This window comes from Capsicum annuum, chromosome 11 (assembly GCF_002878395.1).
Source record: "Capsicum annuum cultivar UCD-10X-F1 chromosome 11, UCD10Xv1.1, whole genome shotgun sequence".
In the NCBI taxonomy this organism is placed as follows: domain Eukaryota; kingdom Viridiplantae; phylum Streptophyta; class Magnoliopsida; order Solanales; family Solanaceae; genus Capsicum; species Capsicum annuum.
The window spans coordinates 117,564,453-117,577,689 of record NC_061121.1 but is presented as its reverse complement, the minus strand read 5'-3'; the positions used below and the strand labels follow the sequence as shown (position 1 = coordinate 117,577,689).

The following is a 13,237-nucleotide window of genomic DNA, read 5'->3' as shown; positions in this document are numbered from 1 at the left end:
AAAAAAAAATGAAAATAAATTAGACTTTTTTTCACTTTTTAAATAGAACTTCAAGTTGTATTTGGAGTTTTATGGCCAAACACAAATAAGAAAATATTTTTCAAAAAAAAAAAAGGTAATATTTCTCATGACCAAATGGGACTATATGTTGATGAGAGTAATAATTAAATGAGATATAAATAGTTTAAAGATTGATAAACGTAATAATATGAACTATAAATTTTATGATTGGTAACTATAAATGTTGGGATTCTTTTTATCAGGGGCGGACCTATGTATATCTTTGGGGTGCTCAACACCCATTAAATCGATGCGGAATATGTATAATTACATAGAAAATATACGAGAATTGGTATAAAACATATAAAAGCACCCACTATACTAAAACAAAAAGTTGGTTGGGTGCACTGACATTTAGGTTGATTTAAGGTTCTCCATTGATGAGACGTCTTGTGTTCGAACCTTCATGAGGTGCTTTTTTATTTTTTTCAGCTTTTTAATTTTTTAAGCACCACAATCCTGAGTCCACCACTGTTTTTTACAAAATATAAATTTGTAAGTTAATTTTTATGTTAAAAAAAATTCAAATCATAATTTAAAATGCTTAAATTATATTTTTTTTAAAAAAATTGAAATTTCATATTATGATATGAAATCATGAGATGAATCATGATTTCATTAAAAACCTACTAAAACAAGTAATTTGAGATTTGGCGAAAAAGCCTCATTGCTTAGTAATCAACGGATGAAAACCCCCAATATAATCACGAATGAGCGGAAATGAATCAGATACAGATACGACATCTAACTTCATTTAAGACCATCGCGCTTCACATGTTGACAACCAGCCCGTCATTCATTACGCCCCCAACTACCCACCTTTATTATTCATCAGCCCATTAATTCCTACTTATAAGCCACGAAAACTTTAGAGTTTAGTCCATAAATATCAAAGGACAAAAACATCTACATTTAATTACTATACAAACTTTCATTCCTCTCCTGAAAAAAATGGCAAGTGCATATAAATTTGTAGTTTTACTGACCGTTTGTGCTGGATTATTAGCTTATGGGGATGATAATAATAAGAGCCTCGGTGAAAAGTGCGGTGCGGAATTTCAAAAGGTAGCGGCGTGTTTAACATACGCGACGGGGAAGGCACCGTCTCCGTCGAAGGAGTGCTGCGATGCGGCGGAGGAGATAAAAGAAAATGATCCGGTTTGCCTATGCTACATAATAGAACAGATCCATAAAGGAGCAAGCCCTCAGTTGAAGAGCATGGGCATTCAAGAAGATAAATTACTTCAGCTTCCTTCAGCATGCAAGCTCACTAACGCCAGCATCTCTAACTGCCCTAGTAAGCTTCTTATACTATATATACACTAATCACTAAACACTTCATATAAAAACAAATGAGCTGCATGTTATATACTCTTAACAGTGTAAACTTTCTTATACTACATGCATATATTTTCATTTTCCTGTTTTTTCTAGGTGAGTTCTTGTTTAAGCCATACTATAGACTATAGTCAATATTTGACTTTCTAAGGTGTACCTGATGCAGTGAATTGTTTGTGACTTGTAGACTATGTACGCTCTGTGATCCTTTCTTTTTAGATGCGCTTGTTTGTTGACTTGACATTCTCGTTGGAAAATTAATCTCCTTGTTTTTATTTAATCAATTTAATAATTAAGAGATACTTCTTGTTTCAAATTGATTGATCGTTTGAATTTATCGTGAAATTTAAGAAAATAGTAAAATAAAATTGAATGTTGTAGTCTTAAATTAAAGATGTCAAATGTACTAAAATGTCATTTAATTTTGTGATATCAACAAACTATATAAAAAGTTGAAATTAAAGAGTTGCTAAAAAAGAAAAATAGTCATTTTTAAAAAAAATCGATTAAAAATAAAAGTAGATCAAACAAATTAAAACAGAGGGAATAATAATTATTTCATACCTATTTTATTTTTATTTTTAAGCACTATATTTATTTTCAAGTCATTTCTCAACATATAATATTTCAGGCGATATAGTAAAATTGTCCTTTTATTTATTGATAAGTAAGAAGTGTATTAGTTAAACATGGACGAAGAGGATATTTATGTTATAGGTTTGTTTCATTAAATTATCTTTACAAATTATATTTTAGAAATTAAATTTTGATTATCAGTACTTTATGTAGTTATATAATGAAAACAAACATATTAGAGAGAATATTAATATATGTTAATTTGATACAATTAGAAGAATAAAAGAATTACTTTTAACACAAGGGAAAAGTCCCCCTAAAAAAAGGGAGAGCGTACCCTAAATACGAAGAACATAAAAATGACTCCCTCTTAACAGTTATTTCCTAAAAATTAAATTGATTATCAGGCAGGTAGCGGGGGTAAATCGTGGTGCCTGCCAGACTCTAACTTCCAAATATCCGATTAATTCATAGTCGAAATACCGAACTAAAGCACTAACCAAAATATAAAAGAATTTTCGAATAACTTAATGACTGTATGAAAGAATTACTCTTTTTACCCAAACAAGGGGCCTGTCAGATATTTAATATACTCATATTGAATCCATTTGTCTACAAGTTCTGATTGTGCAAAAGGTCGCCCTATTTTTCTTCATTTCACACTGGCTAAAGAAGCACAACTTACTAGACGTAGTCACTAAGACAAAGCCAACATAAGAAATATTAAACTCAACTATACTATATTTCGGAACCAAGTCAAGAAACTATAGAAAAATTCTTTCATATTTTGATATAGTCTGGATCTTTCATAGTTACCTTGTAAACGAAGTTAGATCTTCAACATAGGTATGAGAAGTCTTTTAGCCGGCCATAGTCACGGCTGGAAGGGAAGAAGAAATATTAAAAGTACGTCAAAAGAGAGGGAATAAGTACCTTAAATTTGGTCGGATGCAAGACCGAAATAGTGATTAACGGAGACTATTTGCCTTCTTTTATTTAAACCTTCAAATCATATACAAGAGAAAAAAAAAAGAGATGGTGGAGTACTGGGCTTAGAGAGAGAAAGGAAAAATGAAAATTTCTAACTTGTACCTCCCTAACAAATGAGGTACCTATATATAGAAGAGAAAACATCTGCACACAGTACTTAAGGGTCCCACATCCGGGTCCCTATGCATAGTATTTTAATATTCTAAAAGGTCCCACATATATAAGACAAACATAGTAAATATAGTATCTGGGTCCTTTAGGTCATATCTTGTCTTCTCCTTTTTTGAGCTGTCAAAGCAATTTTTTCGTTTTTTCAATTTCTTCTTTATTTAGAATATTTTCTGAAGTAAGTGGCTGAAAATCTGGAATATCTTCGGCTGTTTCTTCACTTGTAATGCTTTTCATGGAAGCATCTGAGTGTTGTTCGACAATTTTCATTAAATTTCTGCGAACCTCTTTCAAATATTGTTCAATCATTTCTATTTTATCTCCTTCATGAACAGAAATTCGTCTGAAAATGTAGCTGAGATTTTTATCTTCAATGACTTTCTTTTGAGGAGTATTAGAGTATTCATGGATCTTTTTATTAATGGACTCTACCAGATTTCTACCATATGGTAATTTAGTGAATAGGTCTTTTCTTGTCAGTTTTTCTAAAAAATTGTTATAAAATATTCTATAGAGCCCGAGTATTTGTTCTTTTGTATATTCAAATTCAACACTCCATTTATGTACTCATGGAATGGAGAATTCTATAAAGAAATACATCTGATCAATTTTGTCAAGGTTACAGACATGATCTGAATGATATAATTTCGTTAAAAACGGTGATACCTTGATCCATTTTTTTATAGAGTTGTAGATATTCTTCTAGCAGATTTGAATGGTAGGGCGATGATATGACCACCATTGTATAAACCAGTTAAGAATTGGTTCTTCAAATACTTTAGAACAAATCTTCAAGAACCAAGTATGCTTATGCACATATTGGTTTATATTCGTCCAACATTTATAATTTTTGTAAGTACACCCAAGTGGATTCCACCTAATGAATAGATACAAAGATAGTATCCAGAAAGATCTTGGAATTACATTCGTCAAACCAAATATCTTCACCAATCACAAGAAGTACACAAATCAAGGTTTCTACGTACTTCCTGCCTTGCCTTACCTTGAGTTCCTCGCTTCGTGCCTTACTTCTGCTCTAACGAGAACTCTAAGATGAGGGAGTTAGAAGTCAGATTTAAAGTTGGATTTTCCCATAAATCGAAGGCTATGTGGATCCTCAGCCATATATGAAATGAAATAAAGATAGACCGAGCTTACTTAATACAATTTTATATTTGTATTTATTTTTTAGACTTCAAGCTCATATTTGTATTTTATAGTTTGCACCGTCATATATATTTTATATAATTCACACTTATATTTTATATATATTGATACAAATTATATTTTATTGATATAAATTGAACAATATAAATAATAAATTTATTTTAAATATATAGTATGATACAAATAAATTTAAAGTAAAATATATATATAAAATATAAAATACAATGACAAAAAAAGATGAGGAAATAAATATAAAAAAAAGAAGAAAAATGACAAAAATGACGAACCAAGAATGAAAAAGGAGGAAATGAAAATACAAAAAAAAAGAATGCGAAGAAAAAATAAATAAAATTGAAAAAGAAAAAAATTTGATGAAAAATAAGAAAGAAAAAAGTGAAAGAAATGAGTAAAAAAAAGTGAAAAAAAATGAAAAAGAAAAAAAAGTAAACTAAAGGAAAAAAGAAAGAAAAAAATAGTAAATTAAAGGAAAAATGAAAGAAAAAAAAAAGAGAAATAAAAGATATAAAAAAAATAATAATAAAGGGGAGAGACTATATATAGATTATATTTAATTGATAAGAGATGCTATGAATTGTATAGGCTAAATGGGATAATTAGAAGTTTATATTTATTAACTCATGTAGGTCTCAAGCGAATACAAATGATGAAATAAGAATGAGAAAGGAGAAAATGAAAAAAAATAAAAAGAAAAAGAAATAAAAAATAGATGAAAAAGAAAAAAAGAAATTATAAGAAACGAGTAAAAAAATAAAATGCAAAAGAAAAAAGTAAATTAAAGAAAAAAAGAAAGAAAAAACCAAAAAAAGAAGGAAAAAAACTAGAAAAGAAGGAAAAATATGAAATTTAAAACATAGGTGGGTGATCTTTGTATTTAAATGGGTATTCATATTTATCCATTTGAAATATGAGTGATTCAATTCAATAAATATAAGCTAAATGAATTCTTTTCATAAATATGGACTGAAATTATCACCCCCTAATTGTGATGACGATGACAAGGACACAGTTTAATGTAACTTGGATACAAGTATGAGTTTAACCCAAGAAAATTTGACTAGAGGTACCCGAAAATGACTTGTATCTACATGTCTGGTCACAACCTAGCTTCTATTTATTAAAAATATGGACCATCTCATAATGTTTTCAATGGTACAGCTCTTAATATACAGTTGAAGATTTGACGTAAATAGCATCACTAAAATAGTAATTTATAGCCGTCATTATTTTATACACATTTAACATACTTAGCTAGCGATCGTAACTATTTTCAACCGAGCAAATAATTATGTTAAAATCATTACGTGATAACTAGTAGATACCGATGGATTCAGAATTTAAATTTTATGAGTGCCATAATTTTATGTATAAATTATATTTATCACTGGCGATAAAGGTTGAATAGAAACGATGATTTGATTAGTTAATTCAATTAGGTCTTTAATTAACAAATAAGTCTGTTTGTAGTTCAGCTTTTCACTCTTGATTTAAATTATGTATAGAATAAAATTCCCAAAAAAAAAAAAAGCAATCCCTCCAAGAGCACCCTAATGTTATAAATAAAAAATAAACAAAAAAAATTTGATTAAACAACAGCTTAATTACTACACATATTTTTTTGACTACAATAATTTATTTTTATTGTTCTTAGATTAGTTTTTTCATATCAATTATCGAGTTATCTTATAATTATTTTCAAAGAAAAAAGTTCAATTTTTATAATATATAAGACTAATTCAAAGCGTCTCTTATAATCACCTGTTCATTTTTTTCAGACATCAATAAAAATACAGATGAAATTATACTTCATAATTTCAAAAGTTAAGCAGGTAGCGTAACTTTGGCCAGTGCTATGGAGACAAGGGAAAAGTTGATGATTATAGAGGCTTGGGAGAGTAAAGGGAATGTGGATAGTATGTGGCACACGACTGTTAGTTGCATCAGAGAGACAACTAGAGGAGTGTAGGGTGTCTCAAAAGGCCGATCTGGCAAGCACCAGGGAAACTGATGGTGAAACGAAGAAGTTAAGAGGAAGATGGAGAAAGTGGCTTATGCGAAGTTGGTGGAGAGCAAGGATGATGAGGAGAAATAGATGAATAAGGAGGAGTATAAGTTAGAAAGGAAAGAGGCTAAGTTAGCGGTTACAGTGGCTAAGACAACAACTTTTGAGAGCTTGTATGTAGCTTTAGAGGAGAAATATAGGGATAAGAAGTTGTATCGTCTTGCCAAGGCTAGGGAGAAGAGGACCTGTAACCTAAGACAAAGTGAAGTGCATCAAGGGTGAGGATGGCAAAGTATTGGTGGATGACACCCTCATTAGGTGGAGTGACAGTCTTATTTTCATAGATTTTTGAATAATGAGGGGGTTGAAGGTTTAGTGTTGGGGGACTTGGAGCACTCGGAGAGGTGTCACGATTACTGTTAATGTAGGCGTATTAAGGTTGAAGAGGCTAAGGATGTTATTCGTAGGATGCTTAGGAGTAGGGCAATTAGATCTAATAGATTCTGATGAATTTTTGGAAAAGACTGGTAGGGCAGGTATGGAGTGGCTGATAAGGTTATTTAATATTATTTTTTAAATGGCAAAGATGGCAAAATCTTGGAGATGAAATATGATAATTCCTTTATATAAGAACAAGAGGAACATTTAGAGTTGCAACAACTATATAGGGGTATCAAGTTGTTGAGTCATACTATAAAGGTTTTGATAAGAGTAGTCGAGTTGAGGCTGAGGAGGATCGTGACTATTTTCGAGAATCAATTTGGTTTTCATGTTAGGTAGCTTGACTACCAAAGCCATTCATTTTGTGAGGAGATTAGTAGAGCAGTTTAGGGAGAGGAGGAAGGACTTACACACGCTGTTCATCAGTCTAGAGAAGGCGTACGACAAAGTCTGAAGAGAGGTTTTGGGGAAGTGCTTGGAGGTTAGAGATGTGTTTGTGGCATACACTAGGCCGATACAGGACATGTACGACAGAGTGAAGACTCGTGTGACGGCGACAGGAGGAGATTTAGAGCACTTTCCTATTTTGACTGGGTTGCATCAGGGATTGACTCTTAGTTCATTTTTATTTGCCTTGGTGATGGATGTATTGACGCGACATATTCAAGGAAAGATGCCTTAATATATGTTATTGAATGATAATGTAGTGCATATTAACAAGACCTGAGAAGGAGTTAATGATAAATTAGAGGTTTGGGGACAGATCCTAGAGTCAAAAGAATTTAGGTACAATAGGACCAAGACAAAGTATTTAGAGTGTAAGTTCAATAATTTGACGCGTAAGGTTGGGTGATAGTGAAGCTGGATTCTCAGGATATTTAAATGAGAGATGGTTTCAAGTTTCTCGGGTCTATGATTCAGGGGAATAGAGAGATTGACTAGGATGTCATACACCATATAGAAACGGAGTAGTTGAAATGGAGGCTCGCTTTGGGAGTCTTGTCTGATAAGAAGGTGTCTCTCAACCTAAATGTAAGTTCTATAGAGTGGCAGTCCGACCAGCTATGTTGTATGGAGCACAGTGTTGGTCAGTGAAGAACTCCCACATCCAAAAGTAGAAGGTGGTGGAGATGAGAATATTGAGATGGATGTGCAGACTTACTAGGTGGTGAAGTTGGGAGTGATTTCCTCCACACCTTCCTATCAAGGGTTAGAAATTAGATTATTTGAGAGAAGGTGAGAGTGAATTCGATGGAAGATAAGATGCTAAAAGTGAGGTTGTGATGGTTTGGACATGTGATGAGTTGGTGCATGAATGCCCTAATATGAAAGTGTGAGAGACTCGCTATGGATGGTTTCAGAAGGGGTAGAAGAGGTCGAAAAAATATTGAAAGAAAGTGATTAGGCATGACATGGAGTAGTTATAACTTATAGAGGACATGACTCTTGATAAGAAGGTGTGGAGGATGCAGATTAGGATAGAGTGTTAGTGGGTGGGAGTGCGCCCTTACTAGTAGCTAGGGAGGAGTGTTGCGTTTTTCTATGTACCTGAAGTCACAGTGTTATGCATGTGTCTTGTAGTTTCTTGTTTGTGGTATTTCAGTGATGTTTGTGATTTTTGATAGATAGTTCATAGTATTTCTCTGTGGGCGTCTTGTTTCTTTTATTAGTTAGTGGTGTGTTATTCTATTTTGTTATTTGTTTTTTATATTTTTTGCTTGTTATACTGTTATTTTTCTTGAGTCGGAGGTCTATCAGAAACCTCTTTACTTCATCTGAGATAGTAGTATGGACTGCATACACTTTATCCTCTTTAGATCTCACTTTATGGAAATACACTAGGTATGTTGTTATTGTAATATAAATTAATAACCTGTCATTAATAGATTGTATATTAACTAAAATCAATTTTAAATTATTTATCCGAGAAGTTCCTCATAAATTATGATATAACTAGAAATAAACTAGACCAATAAAAATTGATATATAAATAAATTTAATAAATAAGACAAGCTAGATTTCGCAAATAAAACGGAGAAAAAACAGTGGGGGTGAAAGTAAACAAAAATAAAGGAGATAATGATAGTCCTAAAGAAGAAGGAGATCGTGAGGAAAAATAGTGCTCCCGCAAGGATTGAATCTCAGATCCACAAAGCAAAACAAAGACTTCAAATCATCACAAAACCATGGCACCCGAATGTCATTAGTGTCATATTGGTGCCAAACTTTCCATGTAGCCAAGTTTTGCAGATTCTACATATATATATGATAAATTTTAACCGAAATGCCTGGGTGCCATGGCATCCTTACCTCAACACATTGATCCGCCCATGCTGGTAGATATAAACTTTGAAAAAACATATTGTGTTGTATTGTATTAAAAAAGAGTTTTTGTATCCAATAAGTGTGAATAATTTTTATTAGATTATTAAAAGGGGATTTATTAACATCATCTTAAAATGTGGAATTTCATTTAGTTTGTATATATATATATATATATACACACACACACACACACATCCGCCCATGCTAGTTGTTATTGTGGAAAACTCAAGCTATTTTGGAAGAGAATTTTTTGTTTTATTGATTAAAAATTAAGATTACATATGCTCCTATTTATAGGAGAGAGTTAGCAGCCTATTACAAGTAATACAAGTACGATAAGAGTTCAATTCTAGCTATACATATGCTTAGACTTAGACTACTATAAGAACTAAACTAGTACAGTTACTGCACAGTTATGTAACTGATTCATGGTTACTCACACTCCTAATCAAACACCACTTTTGATCTCTATATTTAATACTTCTCCTCAAGCTAGTGAGAGGTAAAACATTCACTCCTAGCTTGCTTCAAAAACCAACAAACATCTGCTTTGTCAAAGCCTTCATGTGGATGTCAGATACTTGATCCTTGGACCATACAAATTGTGTAATTAGTTGTCCTTTGGCTACCTTTTCATGAATAAAATGATAATCCATTTCCACATGTTTGGTCCTAGCATGCATGAATGGATTTTTTGTCATGTAGAGAGCACTCAAATTATCATAAAAAGTATAGGTACTGTCTTCAGATAGACTCTAATGTCATGGAGAATGTAGGTGATCCAGGTTATTTTAGTTACAATTGCTGCCAAAGCTCTATATTCAGCTTTAGCATTAGACCTAGCTACTGTAGATTACTTATTTGATGCCCACGAGTTACAATTTGCACCAAGATAGATGTTATAGCTTGTAGTAGACCTCCTTATAGTAGGACAACCCCCTCAGTAAATATCAGAGTAGCCATACAATCAACAGAGAGATTATGAGATTATCCTGAGTCTGTGATGCAGAGTGTTTTTTATATACCTGAGTATTCTTTTGACTCTTCGAAAGTGTTCACTATTAGATCTTTGCATAAACTGACTAGCTATATTAACTGCATGAGTTATATCTGGTCGATTAAGGGTTACATATTTCAAACTACCTACAATGCTTTTATAAAGAGAGACATCCATAACACTTACAGTAGCTTCATACAATCCATGTTTCTGAGCTAGAGTAGTATGCATTGCCTTTGCTCGTGTCATGTCTATCTTGTGCAAGAGTTCAGCAACATACTTTCCTTGACTTAAGTAGATTCCTCCGGATAAGTATTTGACCTCAATTCCTATGAAGAAATAAAGAGGTCCAAGATCCTTCATAACAAATTCTTTCTCAAGCTTTGTAACAATTTTTGAGGCATGTTCTGGATTGCTTCCTGTCACTATAATGTCACTTACATACAAAAGAAGAAGAATTGTTACCAATAGTGAAGTGTGAACAAAGAAGGATTAGTTGTACTGCATAGAAAACCAAGGTAAAGAAAATGCAAACTAAACCTGTCAAACCAGGCTCTTGGTGCCTGTTTAAGACCATACAAAGCCTTTTTTAGTAAACACACATGATCTGAATACCTTTGATCAGCAAACCCAGAGAGCTGGGTCATGTGTACTTCTTCCAATAGATGACCATAAAGAAAAGCATTTTTGACATCTAACTGTCTGATTTTCCACTTGGAATGCACAACCACTGAAAGGACTACTCTTATAGTTGTAGACTTATCCACAAGACTAAAGGTCTTCTCAAAATCAATCCCTTCAAGCTGAGAGAAACCTTAGACAACGAGTCTCGATTTGTACCTATCAATTGTTCTATTTTTCTTCAACTTAGTTTTAAACACCCATTTTGATCCCACTATGTTCATTTCTGCAGTCCTAGGAACCAAAGTCCAAGTTTGGTTGCAGTGTAGTGCATCAATCTCCTGTTGCATTGCTGCAAGCCAAAGTGGAGACTTTAGCGCCTCCTTGACAGTTTTTGGTTTTGTGTATGACTTTTTTCTGGTTGAAACAAGAGCCTTATGAGTGGTGTTAGCTAACCTTGCTTTGTTTCTTGTCACCATGTGATGTCCTTGAGGAACTGCTTGAGCTATAGAACTATTACCAACGTCACCTTCAACACTTGTCACTGCTCCTGCTTGTTGAGTGTTAGTGTTAAACCTCTTTGAAAAATCAAAGTCAAACTGGATGTATTGAGAGTCATGCATAGAGAGGACATTAGGCTGTGGTGAACTGGAATATCTTGTTTTTGAACTTGTTGTTGATTCAGTGTACTCATTATTTGATTGAATACTAATGACATCCTCTTATAATTTTATTTTCATAGCTATTTAATTATGTACTGGGGAATAAGGATCGAAAATAACTTCTTGTATTTTTTCATCATTGGTGCTCTCATCATCTAGGTTAAAAGGCACATGAACTACTTCATCACCAGATGCATTGCTACTGTTGCTTTTTTTTAACATTATGAGAACTGCTAGATAAAACTTTCCCTGAAGTAGAGCTAGTAATGTTTGGAACTGCAGCTTGGAGAAAATTTCTCCAAAAGTAGCTAAGTGAGTAGGTACATTAAATTTTTCCTGAGATTGATCTGAATGTGCATAAGGCAATGTGCCTTCATCAAACACCATATGTCTAGACACATACACTCTTCTTGTTGGAGGGTGATAACACCTATATCCCTTATGTAGATTACTATATCCAATGGACACACAAGGATAAGTTTTGGGATTGAACTTTGTGCTACCTTTCAAATAGGGAAAATACCTGCATCCAAACACTTTAAGACTGTTGTAGTTAGGTTGTGCACCATACAAATTAGTAAAAAGACTTTTCATTTTTAGCACTGTGGAGGGAAGCTTATTTATGAGAAATACAACAGTTAAGAAAACTTCTACCCATAGAAATAATGGTAGTTTGGCATGAAACCGCAAGGTCAAACCAGTCTCAACTATATGCTTGTGCTTTCTTTTAGCGATACCATTTTGTTCTGGTGTATTAGGAAATGAAAGTTGACTAATAATTCCACAGTCATCCAAGTGCTTAATAAAGTTTGTGTTGATGAATTCACCACCTCCATCACACTAAAATATTTTAATAGTTTTTGAGAATTATTTTTCCATCATTTTCTAAAATTTGAGAAATACTTCAAGAATTCTGATTTTTTTTCAATGGATAGATCCATGTAAACCTTGTGTTATCATATACAAACATGACATAATACCTCATTTGTTGAGAAGATTCAACAGGAGCAGGTCCCCAAAGATCACAATGTATTTTCAACAATGGTTCTTTCAAAATTTTATTTCTCAAGCCAATGGCAATTTACATCCTTTTCCCAACTGACAACTAAAACAAACAGTAGGCACTTTATTCTAACTAATAATGTCAATGCAACTACAAAATTTTTAAAGACTTTAAACTAGGATATCCTAATCTAGAATGTCATATGTTGTCTGAGCTCTTCCAGTCTTGTGATGCAGTTAAGGCATAATGGTTGTTATCCTCCGTTGCATAGAGTCCATCTTTCGTACATCCCTTAGCTAGTAGTGTCCTTGTCTTCTTGTCCTTTACAACAAAGTCTGATTTATCCAATTCCAGAGTCCTTGTCTTCCTCTTCCCTTTTGAGCAGAGAATGCCATATTAAAATTTTATTGTTGTTGTGGCACTTGTTCTTCTTCCTCTCTCATGTCATGTCCCCTGAGAGCATTGACAAACTGACTTAGAGGGTACCTTACCTAGCGTGACAGTCCTGGATGTTTTTTATTTGAGACCCAAGTCTCTAGCAAAGTTGATAACTTTGCTATCCTCATCAACAGGCTTATGTATGGCTGCAAGTCCATCACAAATGCCTTTGAACTCTTTGATATATTCATCAATCTTCTTGCTTCCTAACTTAACATTTTGTAGTTGTTTAAGTTGGAACTCCTTATCTTTTATATCTTAAAGGTAGGCCTCCTCTAAACAATTCCACACTTTCTTGGCAGTTGAGCATCCTAATATCAAGTGCATGCTCTCCTCAGATAGTGCGCCTGAGAACCAACTTCTGAGTAAGATATTCTTCTCCTCCCAATCATCTTCACTGCTACTATCTTTAACATCCTTTCGTATTAGTT

General features: G+C 33.1%; 1 protein-coding gene and 1 long non-coding RNA gene across 2 annotated transcripts in view; one reads left to right on the top strand and one right to left on the bottom strand.

Annotated features, from left to right (window-relative positions):
* The window catches only part of LOC124888495, a 19,683-nt gene extending 16,607 nt beyond the window's left edge, over window positions 1-3,076 (bottom strand). The window contains exon 1 of the long non-coding RNA XR_007046791.1: window positions 2,908-3,076. This is a non-coding gene — a long non-coding RNA (uncharacterized LOC124888495). The remainder of the gene's footprint in view (window positions 1-2,907) is intronic.
* Window positions 793-13,237, top strand: part of LOC107852640 (non-specific lipid transfer protein GPI-anchored 1) — a 37,651-nt gene continuing 25,206 nt past the window's right edge. Inside the window, exon 1 of the mRNA XM_047398919.1 lies at window positions 793-1,357. Coding sequence (XP_047254875.1) covers window positions 1,012-1,357 — 346 coding nt within the window. The 5' untranslated portion in view covers window positions 793-1,011. The remainder of the gene's footprint in view (window positions 1,358-13,237) is intronic.